The sequence below is a fragment of the Cherax quadricarinatus genome, chromosome 87, assembly GCF_038502225.1.
Source record: "Cherax quadricarinatus isolate ZL_2023a chromosome 87, ASM3850222v1, whole genome shotgun sequence".
Classification (NCBI taxonomy): domain Eukaryota; kingdom Metazoa; phylum Arthropoda; class Malacostraca; order Decapoda; family Parastacidae; genus Cherax; species Cherax quadricarinatus.
The window spans coordinates 5,727,383-5,752,228 of record NC_091378.1 but is presented as its reverse complement, the minus strand read 5'-3'; the positions used below and the strand labels follow the sequence as shown (position 1 = coordinate 5,752,228).

The 24,846-nt window shown below is 38.8% G+C and overlaps 1 protein-coding gene across 5 annotated transcripts in view; it reads left to right on the top strand.

Moving 5' to 3' along the window:
- Positions 1 to 24,846, top strand: part of Sec5 (secretory 5) — an 86,630-nt gene that overhangs the window by 47,342 nt on the left and 14,442 nt on the right. For all 5 annotated transcript variants that reach the window (XM_070103739.1, XM_070103742.1, XM_070103740.1 and 2 more), the window contains exons 12-16: positions 1,510 to 1,607; positions 4,909 to 5,023; positions 6,605 to 6,760; positions 9,549 to 9,731; positions 10,909 to 11,005. In XM_070103739.1, coding sequence (XP_069959840.1) covers positions 1,510 to 1,607; positions 4,909 to 5,023; positions 6,605 to 6,760; positions 9,549 to 9,731; positions 10,909 to 11,005 — 649 coding nt within the window. The remainder of the gene's footprint in view (positions 1 to 1,509; positions 1,608 to 4,908; positions 5,024 to 6,604; positions 6,761 to 9,548; positions 9,732 to 10,908; positions 11,006 to 24,846) is intronic.

The following is a 24,846-nucleotide window of genomic DNA, read 5'->3' as shown; positions in this document are numbered from 1 at the left end:
AGGAAGAATTCTGTTCCACTTCCCCATGGAGATAAGAGGAAATAAAGAAGAACAAGAACTAGAAAGAAAATAGCAGAAAACCCAGAGGGGTGTGTATATATATGCTTGTACATGTATGTGTAGTGTGACCTAAGTGTAAGTAGAAGTGGCAAAACGTACCTGAAATCTTGCATGTTTATGAGACAGACAAAAGACACCAGCAGTCCTACCATCATGTAAAACAATTACAGGCTTTCGTTTTACACTCACTTGGCAGGACGGTAGTACCTCCCTGGGCGGTTGCTGTCTACCAACCTACTACCTAAAGGAATATAAAATATTGGCAGTATTTGTGAAGGGATGAACTATGGGTAAGTGTTTAGATGCAATATAACTTGAGTAAACAGAATAGAAAGCTCAATGCAAGGCAGTTTTACAGAAGAAAATTACATGAGATTAGTGATGTGGGAAGGCATGGAAGAGTAATGTATAATTATTCAGGAGGTTCCCAACTGACAAATGCTTCAAGTTACAAACTTCTGCACTTACAAACAGGCCAATTAGGATCCAATTGATGTTTTGCAACCACCATATTGCAGTACACTGTGTTTCACACAGTGTACTGCAAGGCTTCCTTGTGTACACCCCACCTAATGAGGAGCTGCCAGGGTTAATAAAACATTAAGGACATATTCAAAAAGGAGTTATTTCAGCTGAAGTACAAAAACTAATAGTTAAAAGTTCTTTGTTACACTGTGGGATGGTTTTGTTAAATTGCTTATCCTTAAATAGAAGTGATGTATCATAAATGAGAAGTAAAAGCCACACTTCACATGCTGAGTGTCCGTGGTTTGATCCTCGGCAAGGGTGGAAACATTGGGTGTGTTTCCTTACACCTGTTGTCCATGTTCACCTAGCAAGTAGGTACCTGAGTGCTAGTTGACTGGTGTGGGTGGCATCCTGGAGGACAAGATTGAAGACCCCCATGGAAATAAGACAGTCCCTCAATGATGCACTGCCTTTCCTGGGTTATCTTGGGTGGCTAACCGCCAGAGTTAAAAATCCCAACAAAATCTTGTCTTAATATTATTAGTGGAAGAATTCAGTTAATGTATTTTGGAGGAAATTTTTAGTTGATTTGTTCTCTCCTAAACCATTATCACTAGGCTTGATAATGGTCAAGGACTGATCAAAATATTGAAGTTTTCTCCTCAAATTAGCTGTAAAATGTGTCAATTATGGCTTGAAAAGTAGTAACCCATTATACATGTGAAATAATTTATATTTTTTATTTTGAAATTTATGCAAAATAACCACAGGGGGAGTTGAATGATAACTCTAGCCCCTTTTGTGTTGCAATCAACACATCAAAAGCTTGGATTGTTGCAGAAATGAGGAGGCCAGGTAGATTCATTCAGGGGAATGGTTATTTTTCATATTGTATTTCTCGTTTGCCATTATTGCATATTTGAAATTTGTTGAGTTTTCAAAGTTGTCAGTTTGAAATGTGTTCTTATTTTTTAAACGCAGGTTCTACGCCATGTTAGGGGATGTTACAATACTTTACTAACGCTAGATCTTCCCAATGATGCTCTTGATGTTGTCAAGGAGCTAATCTTTGATTTAAGGTATGTTCAGCCATAACTCGCAAGATCATAATAACACAGTTGCAAACAAACCAAGGAACAGGTAGGATTTGAAACCATGGCCTGAAGGGTTAGGACTCAGTTGCCATAGGTTCAAACCCCATACGTTCTGTGGTTTATGTTCAATCGTAGTCTTAATTACGGTACTTTTGCTTTGCCCTTTTGCTTTTATTATTTTGCAGAATGAAGGCCTCCTATAATTGTCTATTTAATAATTACTTATTTGTGGATGCAGTAGAGCAGGTAACAGTAATATTACATATAATAAAATACTGTAATTACATTATAAAACAATTTAACCCTTTCTCCTGTATACATTACTAAATTTAAAGAGAAAAACTTTTGCTTTTCTTTTTAGGACACCCTGCCTTGGTAGGATATGGCTGGTTTGTTAAAAAAAAAAAATACAGGTAACACTAACATTAATACATTATAAAATAATTACAGGTAACAGTATCATTACAGCATATAAGTCTTTGAAAGAGTGGTAAAATGGCATACTGTACTTCTAATTTTTCTGTCAACGTGGATTTAAAGCAGGAAGATCCAGTGAAGTAGTTAAAGTAAAATCTAGCCTTAGCAAAGTACCTCAAGTACCCCAAGGCACAGTCCTGTTTTGCATCATCATAACAAATTTCTTTATTTTTGTCTTGTTTTTACACTGTTTCCCACTGAGATAAGGTGACCCAAAAAAGAAGAAACACTTTCCACCATCACTCACTCCATGACTGTCTTGTCAGAGGCATGCTGATACTACAGTTTATAACTGTAGATATCCTCACCCCTCCATATCCTCATGTATGTCCATGGAAAGTAGCAGACTTGGTGGGTCCTGCAAAGTGAGAGCAGGTTATTAGGGGTTCAGTAAGACATGGATGTTTGGCCCTCGTCCTTCAACACGAATAATCACTTTCATTATGTACCTATTAAATATTACATTGTTCAAGAGTTTTACTATTTTGAAGCTATTGGGAGGTTACAAATTTTTGGGTTCTTTGAATTTCATGGGATGTTTACTGTAGTTGAGTAGTACACACAGAATATAAAAGAAAGCTTTATTTCTAGTGTTATGCATATGTTATTTCTTGTAGCTCTGCTGGAATTGCTAAATAATACCAATGGTTACACTTCTTAAATAACTTGTGAATTCTTGTTTAGAATGTTTTGTTGTCAATGGATCCGTTCAAGGTAGGAGAGGTATCACAGCTGGAAAAGATACAGAGATTGTTTACTCTCTGAACTGAGCCAGTAAAGCACTGACAGTGGACTGTGATAAATATATCAAAGATACTTGGGGGCCTTGTTCCTAATGTATTCACTTACATAATAATGTATGTGTATTGGAATAACAAAGATAGGGAGAAGTGTGAAACTAACCCAGTGAAGTGCAAGGATGCCATTGGCACAATAAGAGAACACTGTATCAACAATAAGGGAATAATGTGTCAAAGCTATTCAACTTGCTACCAGTATATATCAAAACTATTACTGGAACATATATTGAAGTCTTCAAAAGGTAACTGGTCCACTATATGTGTGAAGTGCAACATCAACCAGACTATGATTGCTATGTGGTTCAGCAGACTGCCAACAGCAAAAGTTTGGTTGAACAGGCAATTAACAGAAAATCCTGGTCCTAGGCTTGGTTACAAGGGTAATAAGAGCTCTTGAAATCAGTCACAGGTTTATACCCTTGATGTGTTTCAAGAGTTTTCCTTCTTGTGCGGCTCAGCTCTGGGCCGCATTTACATACACATGCATTTACATACACAAAAGCACTCAGAAGATTTTCTTTTCTTGCTGGTATAGTTTAGATATTTTCCAACCTCTTATGTTAATTGTTTTTTAACCCTTTGACTGTTTCAGGCCCCTTTCTGAAACTGTCATTCTATGTCGCTAAATTTTTGAAAAAAAAAAAAAATTATTTTTTCTTATGAAATGATAGAGAATCTTTTCCCGATGGTAATGACACCAAAAGTTCGAAATTTGGTCGACAACTCATGGAATTATGCTCCCGCGAAGTTAGCGGTCTCAGCGACATATGCGTATCGGCAATTTTGCCGAATTTGAGCCCTATTTTTAGCCAATTCCATTGTTCCAGTTGACCAAACTCATAGCTATTTCTTTAGAACTCCATTTTATCTATCAGCTGAGTACAAGAAACCTCCCATTTACCAATTTGGACTACCTAATATTGTGGTCAGAAATTGGCAATTTGGCCAATTTCATGCAAACTAAAAAAGATGCCAATTTCAAAATAAGGTCCAGAATAAACAAGGTAGACATTCTTGGCACTAAAATAACATATCCTCTGTTCATTAGTCACATCTCTATGTCCCTCTTTTATTATTATTGCTTTCTATTTTGATTTTTTATTCATACAAAAAAATACAAAATTTACTGTTATGCAGACTACTGCATTATTGTAAAAATGGTATAAATAATATCAGTGCACTAGTGAAAGAATATTAGACTCCCCAGTTGACGTGTATTGGACGTGTGGTGTGATTTGTTTACTCCTGAACATTGGTAAAAATCGAACATTTCCGCTACTTTGAGCTCAGTTTCAAGGTCGTTTTCATCGTCAAAGTAATAAAAATCATCTCTATTTCTGTAATATGTTTTCCATTTTATCACCTAAGACCATGAAAACGCAAATACATCGATAAATGCTATACGAAAATACACCTCAAAGTCGGCGTTTTAATCCAAAAAAAACGATCAGTTTTTTTTTCTCATTACGCACTGTGTGCTGCAGGATTTTTTTTATGTGGTGCACACTGACCACACAGAGCCATTCTCTCACATGTGGGCCTACCAGCTTTCTTCCGCTTGATTTGAAGCCGCTAGAATTATTGAGTATACATGTATATACATCTGAAACACTGGCTCGTAAGACGTATATATACGACCAAAACAGTCAAAGGGTTAAAGTTTAAGCACAAAGCCTTTACAGAACTTATTGAACAAATATTAATGTGGGGTGGAGATATGTTACAGTTTTTTGAGCTGTAGTGTTGGCATGCCTCTGGCAAGACAGTGATGGAGTGAATGATGATGAAAGTGTTTCTTCTTATTCAGGTCATCCTGCCTTGGTGGGAAATGGCTTATGTATTAATAAAAAAAATAATTAATGTACCTGTATAGATGCATTATGTATCAAAGACTCACTAGCAGTTTGGACACATTTAAATAGCACACAAACTGATTGTTATTTTTAAAACTTTTTATTTTATACCCCTTATGCCTATTCTTTATATAGATTAAATTGGTAATGTTTCAGAGTTCACTGCTTGACCTCATTGTTTCAACAAACAGTGGAACACCTGAGAAATCTACATACACGTGAAAAGTGGCAGCTGGAAGTAGATGATGAAAATGGTGGATGCACTCAGTTGGTGAGTTTGTTCTCCTTACCCAGTGATTGTTGATAACAATTCTCTCTTAAAATTGACATTTGTCAGCAGGTAAAATATTTCAGCTCCACAATGACAATTGTGATGATATACAGGCATACCTCATTAATACAGTGCTTGCATTAGAGCACTCTGCTAATGTGGCACTTTTCAATTACAGTGGGCCCCCGAATATTGTAATTAATCCGTTCCAGAGAGTGTGACTCAAGCCGAATTTGACAATTTCCGAATTCATTTTTCCCCCATGAGGAATAATGTAAATCCAAATAATCCATTCCAGACACACAAAAGTATTAAAAAAAATAATTTTTTACATGAAATATACATTTAACTACACAAAAAAAAATGAGACATGAAGAATAAAACAATAATAACATGACACTTACCTTTATTGAAGACTCTTCTTAGTGTGTTGAAGATGGGAGGAGGGGAGAGGATGGAGAAATTACTGTTTGGAAGGGGAACCCCCTTCCATAAAGACTTCAGGTACCAAGTCCTTTTCCGGGGTTACTTTCCTTCTTTGTTTTTTAATGCCACTAGGACAAGCTTGAGAGTCACTGGACCCCTTGTCAATTAAAAAAGTGTTCCAGAGAGGTCTGTTTCTGGCATATGTTAGGAATTGTGGTGGCTGCAGGGAAGTGTGCTTGGAGTCAGGACAAGATAGTCCTGACTCTAATATCCATGACACTAATATCAACTCTCTGGCTTATTTATTTAGCACAATTCATCTAATATGACATAAACATTATTAATAAAATAGAAACATGATATATACTCTAGAATGAATAAAATATCTCGTTACGTATGTGATGAGTGGTGTTGTGTTTGTTGGGTGTATTAGAGCCACTAAGATAAGCCGTACATAGTGGTGGTGATGGCGGCAGCAGAGACGGCAGTGTTGTCAGTCGCCCTATATAACTCCAACAACATTGGAGGAGTCAGTTTCGTGCTGTCCTTTTTCTGTTGATTAATCGCTTAACTTACTTGCTACACTGTTAATGCTACACTTTATCTCTGGCTGGCGCTATAGCCTTTATCGACTCCTGCTGCTTTAGTTTCGTACATATCGCAGAATCACTGAAGAAGACACATTCTCCCCTCTCTCTCAGCCCTTTACCAAAGGGCTGGCTGGCACTAGGAACTTCTTTGAGCCCATGGTGGCTTATTTAGCAGTTGCAAGCACTAAAAAGAATGGAATATTATGAAATGTATCATATGTATGCATGGGGTGACGGTCATTCACTGATAAACCATGGCAGACTGACTGTGAATGGAGTGTGGGGCTGCTCGTATGCATTTGAGACATATGACTATTACCGAGCTAAATGACAATCACCGAGCCAATATTTTGACGAAAAAACATTAGGATTTCTGAATATTACGAAATCCGACGACTACGATATCCAGGGGTCCACTGTATAGAGCAACTTTTTCACAAGGCCACTTCTTCAAGGATATGGGCATTCTCAGAGAGATAAGACATTAGGGATATTCTGTACCTTCCTTTTTAAAGGTAAATTAAATTTTGTAGGTATCTACCTTTTAATCTTCTTTCACCCTCAGCCGCACATATGTGAAAATGTAATTGTGGAGTGTGCACAGTTGGTCCGAGAAACTGTGCTAGACACTAGTCACCGTGAGACATCTCTTGTTGATCACCCAACGGTGCGAAGAGATATTTTGACACTTATTCACAATGTTATTGTTGCCTTTGCTCAGGTAAGTCATTGAGAAACAATTTCACCATGTTACTCCTTTTTTCCTTGTAAAATTTAATACATTAAACTACTTTTAATACTACTACTAATAAGCTTACTTACAGAAAACACAGCACAAATTGTGTGTGTATTTTAGGCAAAATTGTAATTGAATGAAATTTCTTCTGGAAAGCTATAATTTACACAATTACAAAAAATAACAATGAGTATGATCAAAACATACAAAAATACTGTAGTTGGAGACACAGGAATATACTATATGCCAGAGCTGTAACAAATATGAGGATATTTTCAATACAGTAATAACCAAAAAATGAGGATAACAAAAAGATTAGGTGATGAAAGATTGGATATCAGATTGGAGGGAGAGAGTATGGAGGAGGTGAATGTATTCAGATATTTGGGAGTGGACGTGTCAGCGGATGGGTCTATGAAAGATGAGGTGAATCATAGAATTGATGAGGGGAAAAGGGTGAGTGGTGCACTTAGGAGTCTGTGGAGACAAAGAACTTTGTCCTTGGAGGCAAAGAGGGGAATGTATGAGAGTATAGTTTTACCAACGCTCTTATATGGGTGTGAAGCATGGGTGATGAATGTTGCAGCGAGGAGAAGGCTGGAGGCAGTGGAGATGTCATGTCTGAGAGCAATGTGTGGTGTGAATATAATGCAGAGAATTCATAGTTTGGAAGTTAGGAGGAGGTGCGGGATTACCAAAACTGTTGTCCAGAGGGCTGAGGAAGGGTTGTTGAGGTGGTTCAGACATGTGGAGAGAATGGAGCGAAACAGAATAACTTCAAGAGTGTATCAGTCTGTAGTGGAAGGAAGGCGGGGTAGGGGTCGGCCTAGGAAAGGTTGGAGGGAGGGGGTAAAGGAGGTTTTGTGTGCGAGGGGCTTGGACTTCCAGCAGGCATGCATGAGCGTGTTTGATAGGAGTGAATGGAGACAAATGGTTTTTAATACTTGACGTGCTGTTGGAGTGTGAGCAAAGTAACATTTATGAAGGGGTTCAGGGAAAGCGGCAGGCCGGACTTGAGTCCTGGAGATGGGAAGTACAGTGCCTGCACTCTGAAGGAGGGGTGTTAATGTTGCAGTTTAAAAACTGTAGTGTAAAGCACCCTTCTGGCAAGACAGTGATGGAGTGAATGATGGTGAAAGTTTTTCTTTTTCGGGCCACCCTGCCTTGGTGGGAATCGGCCAGTGTGATAATAAAATAAAATAATAATAACCAAAACATAAAGGCATGTGTGGAAATTACATGCCCAAATGAGCCATAGGAAGATCAGAATGTTTCTTAAGCATATGAGTGATAAAGAAGCAGAATAAGGTGAACAGTGACACAGAGAAAAGTGACTCCACATGAAAGCTCAAAAAATTGAACACAAGCTTATTTCAATCAGTCAATCAATCAAGTTTATTCTCTATAAGGATTACAATGCAGGGTTTACAGATTTTGGATATTGTGTGGTTTACATGTTTTAAAATACTAATTACAGAGGGGGCCACTAGGACACCTAGCATGGCTAGGCATTTCGGGCAGACTTAGATTAATTCTTAACTTTAAATTATTACAGATTATGGTATTAAGGGTAAGTGACTACATTATAGTTTGTGAGTTTATTCACTTCAGGTGGCTGAAAAATAAGTGGCTTGACCAAGAACTAGAGCTCATTCCCTGCGAACCTAAGTAATTTCAAAAGAATATACGCTAGATGAAGTTAATTTTAACCCCCAACATTTAAGTGATATACTGAAATGCCTAATAAAATGTAAGCTAGTACTAGCTCTTTGTCAAGAAAAAAACAATAAGATTAGACAAAAAAGACTACTGCTATGGATATTTAGAAGGCCATGCAGTAGAACTAAAACATCTAGTTTATAATGTGTTTGTAATTTTATTACAAAAAAATTAATTTGGTGGACAAATAGAAAATGGTACCCAATGACAATATTTACTAACAATGATGACAGAAGATCTAAACTGTTGTAATGGGTGTTAGTGGATGGTTGTGGGGTGGCATCCTGGGGGACAAGATTGAAGGATGCACTTACTTTACTGGGTTATCCTGGGTGACTAACCCTCCCTACTCTGGATTAAAAATCCCAGCAAATATTATTTTACCACGTGGTACTACTACTATAAAAATTTATATGAAAAAAACGATTAAAGACGGGATACCATGATTACTGCATAAATTTACTCCAAGTTAGGTACAGGAAATCATGTACATTCATTGGTTTTGGTTATTAATTTCTTAATTTTTTAATTTTTATTAAAATTCATTGCATTAACATATTTATTTATTTTGGTTCTTAATTTGTTAGTTGTTCATAAAATTAAAATAACATTGTTTGTTCTAATAAAGGGATTGTTCATAAAATAATAGTATTCTTTCTTAACAAAAAAAGGCACAATACCGTGACTGGAACGATACACAAATAACCCGCACATAAAAGAGAGAAGCTTATGACGACGTTTCGGTCCGACTTGGACCATTTACAAAGTCACACTGTGTGACTTTGTAAATGGTCCAAGTCAGACCGAAACGTCGTCGTAAGCTTCTCTCTTTTATGTGCGGGTTATTTGTGTAGTATTCTTTCTTTCAACACACTGGCCGTATCCCACCGAGGCGGGGTGGCCCAAAAGGAAAAACGAAAGTTTCTCCTTTTACATTCAGTAATATATACAGGAGAAGGGGTTAATAATAGTATTATTTGTCTTAATAAAGACAAAAAAAAAATTTTGTTTGTCTTAATAAAGGAGATTGTTTAAATGTTTCTTATCTAAACAGTCACTTGAGAAACTAAGCCTTCGTGACCCAGATGAAGATTTTGGAGACTGCCATGTGAGTGAAAATGCTCCAGGGATTGAAGCTCAGTTGCTCATTACACTCAGTAACTGTGCTTTCATGCGCCGCAGCATCCTTCCCAGACTGTCAGATTCCTTGGTGAGAGCTTCATACCCACAGGATGAGGTGAGTACATAAAGATAATTCACCAAAAATTTTCACTTAGGAGAGGAATCTTACGAAGTTTCAGTCTGTCCAGGATCATTGTTATGTTCTCTCTTAAGTGCAAATTTCTGTTGAATTGTTCCAACCATAGTATTTTGACTTTTTATTCCCTACATAAAGATAATTCACACAGGATAACAGGTATATCTTGCTACTTCTGCTTATACTTTGGTCACACTACACATGTATGAATGTACACATACATGTATACACACTTGTCTGAGTTTTCTTCAATTTTCTTAATAGTTCTTGTTCTTCATTTCCTTTCATCTCCATGGGGAAGTGGAAAAGAATCCTTCGTCTGTAAGTCATGCGTGTTGTAAGAGACTAAAATGCTGGTAACAAGGGGCTAGTAACCTCCTCTTCTGTATATATTGCTACATCTTTAAGTCACTGTGCCTTAGTGGGAGATAGCTGGTGCATTTAAAAAATGTAAAGATAATTTTAAATTCATGCACTGCCTGCAGTCTGAAGGGAAGGTGAGGATGTTGCAATTATAGGGGAATCTAAATTGTGATATCAGCACACTTCTGTTAAGACAACATTTGAATGAATAATGGTGAATGTTTTTCCTACTTTGGGACACCCCTACCTTGGCAGGAGACACCTGTTCAGGCAAAACAAGAAATTTGTTTTACATACTACCCATGACTTTACAATGAATATAACGAGTTCAGTGAATATAATGTTCGAGTACATACAGGCATTAACACAGCTGCTGGGTGAACTTCTTTAAAACACTGACTATTTAGGAGAGGTTTATAGATATAATCTTTGACTCCCTTCAAGGGGAAAAAGGGATACATTGGTGTTGGTAGGCTCTTGATCCATCGAGTTTGATCTACCTTTTCCTACTTTAGATCAAACCTACTGATCACCTCTCATTCCTCAGATTCTGTATGACCCCTTACAGTTTTAGTGCTTCTCTGTGAATAAAACAAAAATAATGGTCTTTTGATTATATACATCCTTTATCCCATGTGAGTTAGTTTGCAGTGCAGAACATTTCACAGAGTGCAGTGTAATCCTATTATTAAGTCTATTTGACAGTGTGTGCATTTTCTCTAATGCTGAAGATAGTCTTGATGTGTTTGATTATAAAATAGTCTGCTAAATGTAATAATATTAATTTCATCAGGTCAAGGAAGCTGTTAAACAAGCAAGCCGCACCTACAGAGAGCTGCAGGACAGACTTTTTGAAGCTTACCTAGAGGAGAGAGTTGACCCCATCATTGGTAAGAAGTGTCACTTGACATTATGTTAAGATCATATTTTGTTTGGTAGCATAATATGGGTGTCCCATGCCTTGGTTAGTAGTGCACTCAGCTCACACACTGAGTGTCCAGGGTTCAATCCCTGGTATGGGGGAAAACATTGGGCATGTTTCTTGACACCTGTTGCACCTGTTCACCTTGCAGTAAGTAGGTACCTGGGTGTTAGGCAGCTGGTATGGGTCACATCCTAGGGGTAGTATACCTTAGATAGTGCTGGGACTTTGAAATAAGCTGAGGTAGGATAACAGCTTTTAGCCTGTAAAATTGATTAGTGTAAAAAAAAAAAAATAGCTTGTTCAGATTGAAAACCACCATTCCTCCAGTCATCAAACAAATAAACATTATTTCTATAAAGAGGAATACAGTATACATGTGTGTGTGTGTGTATATATTATATATATACATGAACAGGAAAACTTCGTTTTTTTTTAGCACATCAGCCATCTACCAGTGAAGTAGGGTGAAGATAAATAATATTTATGTATATTTGGGAGTTGACGTGTCAGTGGATGGATTTATGAAAGATGAGGTTAATCATAGAATTGATGAAGGAAAAAAGGTGAGTGGTGCGTTGAGGTATATATTTTTTTTTTCAACAAACCGGCCGTATCCCACCAAGGAAGGGTGGCCCAAAAAGAGAAACAAAAGTTTCTCTTTTTAAATTTAGTAATTTATACAAGAGAAGGGGTTACTAGCCTCTTGTCCCCAGCATTTTAATTGCCTCTTACAACACGCATGGCTTACGGAGGAAGAATTCTGTTCCACTTCCCCATGGAGATAAGAGGAAATAAACAAGAACAAGAACTAGAAAGAAAATAGCAGAAAACCGAAAGGGGTGTGTATATATATGCTTGTATATGTATGTGTAGTGTGACCTAAGTTTAAGTAGAAGAAGCAAGACGTACCTGAAATCTTACATGTTTATGAGACAGAAAAAACGACACCAGCAATCCTACCATCATGTAAAACAACTACAGGCTTTCGTTTTACACTCACTTGGCAGGATGGTAGTACCTCCCTGGGCAGTTGCTGTTTACCAACCTATTACCTAAAGTTGCAGTATATGCGGAGAAAAAAAAACATTATCTATGGGGGCAAGGAAGGGAATGTATGAAAGTATAGTGGTACCAACATGGGTGTGAAGCTTGGGTTGTAAATGCTACAGAGAGGAGACGGTTGGAGGCAGTGGAGATGTTCTGTTTAAGGGCAATGTGTGGTGTAAATTTTATGCAGAAAATTCGGAGTGTGGAAATTAGGAGAAGGTTTGGAGTTAAAAAAATATTAGTCAGAGGACTGAAGAGGGATTGTTGAGGTGGTTTGGTCATTTAGAGAGAATGGGTGAAAGTAGAATGACATGGAGAGCGTATAAATCTGTAGAGGAAGGAAGGCGGGGTAGGGGTCGTCCTTGAAAAGGTTGGAGGGAGGGGGTAAAGGAGTTGTGGGCAAGGGGTTTGGACTTCCAGCAAGCGTGCGTGAGTGTGTTAGTTAGGAGTGATTGGAGATGAATGGTATTTGGGACCTGACGAGCTGTTGGAGTGTGAGAAGGGTAATATTAAGTGAAGGGATTCAGGGAAACCGGTTATTTTATTAACCGGACTTGAGTCCTGGAAATGGGAAGTACAGTGCCTGCACTCTAAAGGAGGGGTTTGGGATATTGGCAGTTTGGAGGGATATATTGTGTATTTTTATACTTATATACTTCTAAACTGTTGTATTCTGGGCACCTCTGCAAAAACAGTGATTATGCGTGAGTGAGGTGAAAGTGTTGAATGATGATGAAAGTGTTTTCTTTTTGGGGATTTTCTTTCTTTTTGGGTCACCCTGCCTCAATGGGAGATGGCCGACTTGTTGAAAAAAAATATATATATATATATATATATTTTTTTTTTTTTTTCAACAAGTCGGTCGTCTCCCACCGAGGCAGGGTGACTCAAAAAAAAAAAAGAAAGAAAATCCCCAAAAAGAAAATACTTTCATCATCATTCAACACTTTCACCACACACACACATTATCACTGCTTTTGCAGAGGTGCTCAGAATACAACAGTTTAGAAGCATACACAACATATCCCTCCAAACTGCCAATATCCCAAACCCCTCCTTTAAAGTGCAGGCATTGTACTTCCCATTTCCAGGACTCAAGTCCGACTATATGAAAATAACCGGTTTCCCTGAATCCCTTCACTAAATATTACCCTGCTCACACTCCAACAAATCGTCAGGTCCCAAGTATCATTCGTCTCCATTCACTCCTATCTAACACGCTCATGCACGCTTGCTGGAAGTCCAAGCCCCTCACCCACAAAACCACCTTTACCCCCTCTTTCCAACCCTTTCGAGGACGACCCCTACCCCTCTTTCCTTCCCCTATAGATTTATATGCTTTCCATGTCATTCTACTTTGATCCATTCTCTCTAAATGACCAAACCACCTCAACAACCCCTCTTCTGCCCTCTGACTAATGCTTTTATTAACTCCACACCTTCTCCTAATTTCCACACTCCGAATTTTCTGCATAATATTTACACCACACATTGCCCTTAGACAGGACATCTCCACTGCCTCCAACCGTCTCCTCGCTGCTGCATTTACCACCCAAGCTTCACATCCATATAAGAGTGTTGGTACTACTATACTTTCATACATTCCCTTCTTTGCCTCCATAGATAACGTTTTTTGATTCCACATATACCTCAACGCACCACTCACCTTTTTTCCCTCATCAATTCTATGATTAACCTCATCCTTCATAAATCCATCCGCCGACACGTCAACTCCCAAGTATCTGAAAACATTCACTTCTTCCATACTCCTCCTCCCCAATTTGATATCCAATTTTTCTTTATCTAAATCATTTGATACCCTCATCACCTTACTCTTTTCTATGTTCACTTTCAACTTTCTACCTTTACACACATTCTCAAACTCATCCACTAACCTTTGCAATTTTTCTTTAGAATCTCCCATAAGCACAGTATCATCAGCAAAAAGTAACTGTGTCAATTCCCATTTTGAATTTGATTCCCCATAATTTAATCCCACCCCTCTCCCGAACACCCTAGCATTTACTTCTTTTACAACCCCATCTATAAATATATTAAACAACCATGGTGACATTACACATCCCTGTCTAAGACCTACTTTTACCGGGAAGTATTCTCCCTCTCTTCTACATACCCTATCCTGAGCCTCACTATCCTCATAAAAGCTCTTTACAGCATTTAGTAACTTACCACCTATTCCATAAACTTGCAACATCTGCCACATTGCTCCTCTATCCACTCTATCATATGCCTTTTCTAAATCCATAAATGCAATAAAAACTTCCCTACCTTTATCTAAATACTGTTCACATATATGCATCAATGTAAACACTTGATCTACACATCCCCTACCCACTCTGAAACCTCCTTGCTCATCCGCAATTCTACATTCTGTCTTACCTCTAATTCTTTCAATTATAACTCTACCGTATACTTTTCCTGGTATACTCAGTAAACTTATTCCTCTATAATTTTTACAATCTCTTTTGTCCCCTTTCCCTTTATATAAAGGGACTATACATGCTCTCCGCCAATCCCTAGGTACCTTCCCCTCTTTCATACATTTATTAAACAAAAGTACCAACCACTCCTACACTATATCCCCCCCTGCTTTTAACATTTCTGTCATGATCCCATCAGTTCCAGCTGCTTTACCCCCTTTCATTCTACGTAATGCCTCACGTACCTCCACCACACTTACATTCTGCTCTTCTTCACTCCTAAAAGATGGTATACCTCCCTGGCCAGTGCATGAAATTACCGCCTCCCTTTCTTCCTCAACATTTAAAAGTTCCTCAAAATATTCTCGCCATCTACCTAATACCTCCCTCTCCCCATCTACTAACTCCCCTACTCTGTTTTTAACGGACAAATCCATACTTTCCCTAGGCTTTCTTAACTTGTTTAACTCACTCCAAAATTTTTTCTTATTTTCATTAAAATTTCTTGACAGTGCCTCTCCCACTCTTTCATCTGCTCTCCTTTTGCACTCTCTCACCACTCTCTTCACCTTTCTTTTACTCTCCATATACTCTGCTCTTCTTATAACACTTCTGCTTTGTAAAAACCTCTCGTAAGCTACCTTTTTCTCTTTTATCACACCCTTTACTTCATCATTCCACCAATCACTCCTCTTTCCTCCTGCCCCCACCCTCCTATAACCACAAACTTCTGCCCCACATTCTAATACTGCATTTTTAAAACTATTCCAACCCTCTTCAACCCCCCCACTACTCTTCTTTGCACTAGCCCACCTTTCTGCCAATAGTCGCTTATATCTCGCCCGAACTTCCTCCTCCCTTAGTTTATACACTTTCACCTCCCTCTTACTTGTTGTTGCCACCTTCCTCTTTTCCCATCTACCTCTTACTCTAACTGTAGCTACAACTAAATAATGATCTGATATATCAGTTGCCCCTCTATAAACATGTACATCCTGGAGCCTACCCATCAACCTTTTATCCACCAATACATAATCTAACAAACTACTTTCATTACGTGCTACATCATACCTTGTATATTTATTTATCCTCTTTTTCATAAAATATGTATTACTTATTACCAAATTTCTTTCTACACATAGCTCAATTAAAGGCTCCCCATTTACATTTACCCCTGGCACCCCAAATTTACCTACTACTCCTTCCACAACATTTTTACCCACTTTAGCATTGAAATCCCCAACCACCATTACTCTCACACTTGATTCAAAACTCCCCACGCATTCACTCAACATTTCCCAGAATCTCTCTCTCTCCTCTACACTTCTCTCTTCTTCAGGTGCATACACGCTTACTATAACCCACTTTTCACATCCAATCTTTATTTTACTCCACATAATCCTTGAATTTATGCATTTGTAGTCCCTCTTTTCCTGCCATAGCTTATCCTTCAACATTATTGCTACTCCTTCTTTAGCTCTAACTCTATTTGAAACCCCTGACCTAATCCCATTTATTCCTCTCCATTGAAACTCTCCCACCCCCTTCAGCTTTGTTTCACTTAAAGCCAGGACATCCAGTTTCTTCTCATTCATAACATCCACAATCATCTCTTTCTTATCATTTGCACAACATCCACGCACATTCAAACTTCCCACTTTGACAATTTTCTTCTTCTTATTCTTTTTAGTAATCTTTACAGGAAAAGGGGTTACTAGCCCATTGTTCCCGGCATTTTAGTTGACTTTTACAACACGCATGGCTTACGGAGGAAAGATTCTTATTCCACTTCCCTATGGATATAAAAGGAAAAGTACAGTGGACCCCCGCATAACGATGGCATCACATAGCGATTATTTCGCATACCGCTTACTTTAATTGCAAAAATTTTGCCTCGCATACCGCTTAAAAACCCGCTTACCGATTTTCGTCCGAGACGCTTCCAATGTGCGGCCTGAGCCACGCTCACATGTTCCGCCGGTGGCATTGTTTACCAGCCAGCCTCCGCAATAACATCCAAGCATACAATCGGAATATTTCGTATTATTACAGTGTTTTCGGTGCTGTTTCTGGAAAATAAGTGACCATGGGCCCCAAGAAAGCTTCTAGTGCCAACCCTGTGGTAAAAAGGGTGAGAATTAGTATGGAAATTAAGAAAGATTTTGAAGGGTTTGGGGCTAACCCTGAGAAGCCTATGCCAGTTGTGGAATCCATTGTGCCTACTTCAAAAATTAAGGAAATGTGTGCACAGTGGGTTGAACTGCAAACCTTTATGGATGAAAATCACCCTGACACAGCTGTTGCAAGCCGTGCTGGTGACTATTTCAATGACAATGTTGTGGCCCATTTTAGACAAATCGTAAAGGAACGGGAGGTACAGAGCTCTATGGACAGATTTGTTGTGCGACAGAGGTCCAGTGACTCTCAAGCTGGTCCTAGTGGCATTAAAAGAAGAAGGGAAGTAACCCCGGAAAAGGACTTGCTACCTCAAGTCCTAATGGAAGGGGATTCCCCTTCTAAACAGTAAGAAGATAATGCTCTCCCCTCCTCCCATCCCATCAATCATCACCAGATCTTCAATAAAAGTAAGTGTCATGTAAGTGTGCATGCCTTTTTCAGTTTGTGTGTATTAAAATTAACATTTCATGTGGTAAAAAAAATTTTTTTTCATACTTTTGGGTGTCTTGCACGGATTAATTTTATTTCCATTATTTCTTATGGGGAAAATTCATTCACATAACGATTATTTCGCATAACGATTACCCCTCTTGCACGGATTAAAATCGTTAACCGGGGGTCCACTGTAATAAGACCAAGAACTATTAAGATAAAATCAAAGAAAACTCAGATGAGTGTGTATAAATAAACGTGTACATGTATGTGTAGTGTGACCTAAGTGTAAGTAGAAGTAGCAAGACGTACCTGTAATCTTGCATATTTATGAGACAGACAAAAGACACCAGCAATCCTACCATCATGTAAAACAATTACAGGCTTTCGTTTTACACTCACTTGGCAGGACGGTAGTACCTCCCTGGGTGGTTGCTGTCTACCAACCTACTACTACTTTTATATATATACATATATATATACATTTATATATATATATATATATATATATATATATATATATATATATATATATATATATATATATATATATATTATATATATATATATATATATAATTATACATTTATATATATATATATAATATATATCTATATATATATATATATATATATATATATATATATATATATATATATATATATATATATATATATATATATATATATATATTATATATATATATATATATATATATATATTATATATATATATATATTAATATATATATATATATAATATATATATATACAGTGGACCCCCGCATAGCGACCTTAATCCGTGCAAGAGGGCTGGCTGTTATGCGAAATGTTCGGTATGCGAATGCATTTTCCCCATAAGAAATAATGGAAATCAAATTAATCCGTGCAAGACACCCAAGAGTATGAAAAAAAATTTTTACCACATGAAATATACATTTTCCTACACACAAAGAGAAGGATACATGCACAATAGTAGAGTAGTACATGCACAATATATATTGTGCATGTACTGCTCTACTAAATGAAGAATAAATGACACTTACCTTTATTGAAGATGCAGCAATGACTGATGAGACACTGTGTCCTGGGAGTGCCTTTTCCTCCTGAGTACTGTAGGTCCTGTTTGGCATTTTCTTCCAGAACATGCCTTATCACACTGTGTATGCCACTACGATTCTTAAATCTCTCAAACCAACCTTTGCTGGCTCTAAATTCACCAATATGAGCACTAGTTCCAGGCATTTTCCCTGTTCACCTGGGTGTTAGTCGACTGGTGTGGGTTGCATCCTGGGAGACAAGATTAAGGACCCCAATGGAAATAAGTTAGACAGTCTTCGATGACACTGACTTTTTTGGGTTATCCTGGGTGGCAAATCCTCTGGGGTTAATTGTTTCTTGGTATTCTCAATAAGCCACACCAACAACGGTGCTACAGCAGCAGCAGCAGCTGACGGTGGTACAGCAGCAACAGACGATGTTACAGCAGCAACAGACGATGCTACAGCAGCAGCAGACGATGCTACAGCAGCAACTGACGATGTTACAGCAGCAGCAGACGATGCTACAGCAGCAGCAGACGATGCTACAGCAGCAGCAGCAGCTGACGGTGGTACAGCAGCAACAGACGATGCTACAGCAGCAACAGACGATGCTACAGCAGCAGCAGACGATGCTACAGCAGCAACTGACGATGTTACAGCAGCAGCAGACGATGCTACAGCAGCAGCAGACGATGCTACAGCAGCAGCAGCAGCAGCTGACGGTGGTACAGCAGCAACAGACGATGCTACAGCAGCAACAGACGATGCTACAGCAGCAGCAGACGATGCTACAGCAGCAGCAGACGATGCTACAGCAGCAGCAGACGATGCTACAGCAGCAGCAGACGATGCTACAGCAGCAACAGACGATGCTACAGCAGCAGCAGACGATGCTACAGCAGCAGCAGACGGTACTACAGCAGCAGCAGCAGCTGACAGTGCAGCAGCAGCTGACAGTGCAGCAGCAGCTGACAGTGCAGCAGCAGCTGACAGTGCAGCAGCAGCTGACGGTGGTACAGCAGCAGCAGCAGCTGTACCACCAATAGTAGCGATGGTTGATTGGGGTTTATTATACAACCTGGCCAGCTCGGAGACACGCACTCCACTTTCATACTTATCAATGATCTTTTTCTTCATCTCCATAGTAATTCTCACCCTTATTGCTGTAGGGTTGGCACTAGAAGCTTTCTTGGGGCCCATGGTCACTTATTTTCCAGAAAAAATCACCAAAAACACTGTAATAATACGAAATGTTCCGACTGTATGCTTGGATGTTACCGCGGAGGCTGGCTGGTAAACAATGCCACCGGCGGAACATGTGAGCGTGGCTCAGGCCGCACATTGGACGCGTCTCAGACGAAGGGCGGTGAGCGGGTTTTTGGGCGGTATGCGAGGCAAAATTTTTGCGATCAAAGCGTCCGGTATGCGGATTGTATGGTATGCGATGCGTCCGGTATGCGGGGGTCCACTGTATATTTTTTTTTTTTATCACACTGGCCGATTCCCACCAAGGCAGGGTGGCCCGAAAAAGAAAAACTTTCACAATCATTCACTCCATCACTGTCTTGCCAGAAGGGTGCTTTACACTACAGTTTTTAAACTGCAACATTAACACCCCTCCTTCAGAGTGCAGGCACTGTACTTCGCATCTCCAGGACTCAAGTCCAGCCTGCCGGTTTCCCTGAACCCCTTCATAAGTGTTACTTTGCTCACACTCCAACAGCACGTCAAGTATTAAAAACCATTTGTCTCCATTCACTCCTATCAAACACGCTCATGCATGCCTGCTGGAAGTCCAAGCCCCTCGCACACAAAACCTCCTTTACCCCCTCCCTCCAACCTTTCCTAGGCCGACCCCTACCCCGCCTTCCTTCCACTACAGACTGATACACTCTGGACAACAGTTTTGGTAATCCCGCACCTCCTCCTAACTTCCAAACTATGAATTCTCTGCATTATATTCTCACCACACATTGCTCTCAGACATGACATCTCCACTGCCTCCAGCCTTCTCCTCGCTGCAACATTCATCACCCATGCTTCACACCCATATAAGAGCGTTGGTAAAACTATACTCTCATACATTCCCCTCTTTGCCTCCAAGGACAAAGTTCTTTGTCTCCACAGACTCCTAAGTGCACCACTCACCCTTTTCCCCTCATCAATTCTATGATTCACCTCATCTTTCATAGACCCATCCACTGACACGTCCACTCCCAAATATCTGAATACATTCACCTCCTCCATACTCTCTCCCTCCAATCTGATATCCAATCTTTCATCACCTAATGTTTTTGTTATCCTCATAACCTTACTCTTTCCTGTATTCACTTTCAATTTTCTTGTTTTGCACACCCTACCAAATTCATCCATCAATCTCTGCAACTTCTCTTCAGAATCTCCCAAGAGCACAGTGTCATCAGCAAAGAGCAAATGTGACAACTCCCACTTTATGTGTGATTCTTTATCTTTTAACTCCACGCCTCTTGCCAAGACCCTCGCATTTACTTCTCTTACAACCCCATCTATAAATATATTAAACAACCACGGTGACATCACACATCCTTGTCTAAGGCCTACTTTTACTGGGAAATAATTTCCCTCTTTCCTACATACTCTAACTTGAGCCTCACTATCCTCGTAAAAACTCTTCACTCCTACACCATACACCTGCAACATCTGCCACATTGCCCCCCTATCCACCCTGTCATACGCCTTTTCCAAATCCATAAATGCCACAAAGACCTCTTTAGCCTTATCTAAATACTGTTCACTTATATGTTTCACTTATATGTCCACACACCCCCTACCTTTTCTAAAGCCTCCTTGTTCATCTGCTATCCTATTCTCCGTCTTACTCTTAATTCTTTCAATAATAACTCTACCATACACTTTGCCAGGTATACTCAACAGACTTATCCCCCTATAATATATATATATATATATATATATATATATATATATATATATATATATATATATTATAGGTAGTAGGTTGGTAGACAGCAACCACCCAGGGAGGTACTACCGTCCTGCCAAGTGAGTGTAAAACGAAGCCTGTGATTGTTTTACATGATGGTAGGATTGCTGATGTCTTTTGTCTGTCTCATAAATATGCAAGATTACAGGCATGTCTTGCTACTTCTACTTACACTTAGGTCACACTACACATACATGTATACATTTATTTATACACACTCATCTGAGTTTTCTTTGATTTTATCTTAATAGTTCTTGGTCTTATTAATTTTCCTTTTATATCCATGGGGAAGTGGAATAAGAATCTTTCCTCCGTAAGCCATGCGTGTTGTAAAAGTCAACTAAAATGCCGGGAACAATGGGCTAGTAACCCCTTTTCCTGTAAAGATTACTAAAAAGAATAAGAAGAAGAAAATTGTCAAAGTGGGAAGTCTGAATGTGCGTGGATGTTGTGCAGATGATAAGAAAGAGATGATTGTGGATGTTATGAATGAGAAGAAGCTGGATGTCCTGGCTTTAAGTGAAACAAAGCTGAAGGGGGTGGGAGAGTTTCAGTGGAGAGGAATAAATGGGATTAGGTCAGGGGTTTCAAATAGAGTTAGAGCTAAAGAAGGAGTAGCAATAATGTTGAAGGATAAGCTATGGCAGGAAAAGAGGGACTATAAATGTATTAATTCAAGGATTATGTGGAGTAAAATAAAGATTGGATGTGAAAAGTGGGTTATAATAAGCGTGTATGCACCTGGAGAAGAGAGAAGTGTAGAGGAGAGAGAGAGATTTTGGGAAATGTTGAGTGAATGCGTGGGGAGTTTTGAATCAAGTGTGAGAGTAAAGGTGGTTGGCGATTTCAATGCTAAAGTGGGTAAAAATGTTGTGGAAGGAGTAGTAGGTAAATTTGGGGTGCCAGGGGTAAATGTAAATGGGGAGCCTTTAACCCTTTCAGGGTCCGTCCCGTAGATCTACGGCTTTACGGTGAGTGTCCAAACCGTAGATCTACGCCATGAGCTCAGCTCACTCTGATAAACTGTGAGTGGTACATTTGGGCCTAGATATGAGAGAATACATCTATGTGGTATGTGTGCACCACATAAAACAGATCCTGCGGCACACTGTGTATAATGAGAGAAAAAAACTGAAATCATGATTTTTCGATTAAAACAGCAACTTTGCAGTGTTTTTTCATATGTTTTTTATAGTTGTATTTGCGATTTCTTGGTCTCATTTGATAGAATGGAAGACATATTACAAAAATGGAGATGATTTTCATTGGTTTTAGCACTGGAAATGGCTTGAAACTGAGCTCAAAGTAGCGGAAATGTTAAATTTTTGCCGATATTCAAGAGTAAACAAACGACCTCACACGTGTAATACACGTCAGCTGGTGGGTCTAATATACATTCACAAATATGGTGATGATATTTATACAATTATTACAGTATTGCATAACAGTAAATCTTCTATTTTTTGGTGTGAATAAAAATTCATTATGTGAATAAAAAATCAAAATGGAATTTATTTGTAAAGCCTCAAAACATAACTAATGAACAGAGGAAATGTTAGTTTAGTGCCAGGAATGCCTACATTGTTTATTCTGAACCCTATTTTGAAATTGGAATATTTTGAACTTTGTGTTAAATTGGCCAAATTAACAATTTCCGATCACTTTATTTTGTAGTTGAAACAGTTGACTTGGCGATTTCTTGTGCTCAATCGATAGAATAGAAGTAATACTAGTGAAATAACTAAGAATTTGGTTGATTGGAATAATGTAATTGGCCTAAAATGGGAGTCAAAGTCGGCAAAATCGCCGATTCGTAAACATCGCTGACACATCAAAATTCGCGAGAGCATAATTTCGTCAATTTTCTTCCAAATTTGGTACTTTTTGTTTTATTACCTTCACAAAAAGATTCTCTATGATTTCATAAGAAAAAATAACAAATTTTTTTTTTGAAAATTCTTGGACACTGGTGCGTGACTCCAGATTTGGGCCTTGGACCCTGAAAGGGTTAATTGAGCTATGTGTAGAAAGAAATTTGGTAATAAGTAATACATATTTTATGAAAAAGAGGATAAATAAATATACAAGGTATGATGTAGCACGTAATGAAAGTAGTTTATTAGATTATGTATTGGTGGATAAAAGGTTGATGGGTAGGCTCCAGGATGTACATGTTTATAGAGGGGCAACTGATATATCGGATCATTATTTAGTTGTAGCTACAGTTAGAGTAAGAGGTAGATGGGAAAAGAGGAAGGTGGCAACAACAAGTAAGAGGGAGGTGAAATTGTATAAACTAAGGGAGGAGGAAGTTCGGGTGAGATATAAGCAACTATTGGCAGAAAGGTGGGCTAGTGCAAAGATGAGTAGTGGGGGGGTTGAAGAGGGTTGGAATAGTTTTAAAAATGCAGTATTAGAATGTGGGGCAGAAGTTTGTGGTTATAGGAGGGTGGGGGCAGGAGGAAAGAGGAGTGATAAAAGAGAAAAAGGTAGCTTATGAGAGGTTTTTACAAAGCAGAAGTGTTATAAGAAGAGCAGAGTATATGGAGAGTAAAAGAAAGGTGAAGAGAGTGGTGAGAGAGTGCAAAAGGAGAGCAGATGAAAGAGTGGGAGAGGCACTGTCAAGAAATTTTAATGAAAATAAGAAAAAATTTTGGAGTGAGTTAAACAAGTTAAGAAAGCCTAGGGAAAGTATGGATTTGTCAGTTAAAAACAGAGTAGGGGAGTTAGTAGATGGGGAGAGGGAGGTATTAGGTAGATGGCGAGAATATTTTGAGGAACTTTTAAATGTTGAGGAAGAAAGGGAGGCGGTAATTTCATGCACTGGCCAGGGAGGTATACCATCTTTTAGGAGCGAAGAAGAGCAGAATGTAAGTGTGGTGGAGATACGTGAGGCATTACGTAGAATGAAAGGGGGTAAAGCAGCTGGAACTGATGGGATCATGACAGAAGTGTTAAAAGCAGGGGGGGATATAGTGTTGGAGTGGTTGGTACTTTTGTTTAATAAATGTATGAAAGAGGGGAAGATACCTAGGGATTGGCAGAGAGCATGTATAGTCCCTTTATATAAAGGGAAAGGGGACAAAAGAGATTGTAAAAATTATAGAGGAATAAGTTTACTGAGTATACCAGGAAAAGTATAGGGTAGGGTTATAATTGAAAGAATTAGAGGTAAGACAGAATGTAGGATTACGGATGAGCAGGGAGGCTTCAGAGTGGGTAGGGGATGTGTAGATCAAGTGTTTACATTGAAGCATATATGTGAACAGTATTTAGATAAAGGTAGGGAAGTTTTTATTGCATTTATGGATTTAGAAAAGGCATATGATAGAGTGGATAGAGGAGCAGTGTGGCAGATGTTGCAAGTATATGGAATAGGTGGTAAGTTACTAAATGCTGTAAAGAGCTTTTATGAGGATAGTGAGGCTCAGGTTAGGGTGTGTAGAAGAGAGGGAGAATACTTCCCGGTAAAAGTAGGTCTTAGACAGGGATGTGTAATGTCACCATGGTTGTTTAATATATTTATAGATGGGGTTGTAAAAGAAGTAAATGCTAGGGTGTTCGGGAGAGGGGTGGGATTAAATTATGGGGAATCAAATTCAAAATGGGAATTGACACAGTTACTTTTTGCTGATGATACTGTGCAGATGGGAGATTCTAAAGAAAAATTGCAAAGGTTAGTGGAT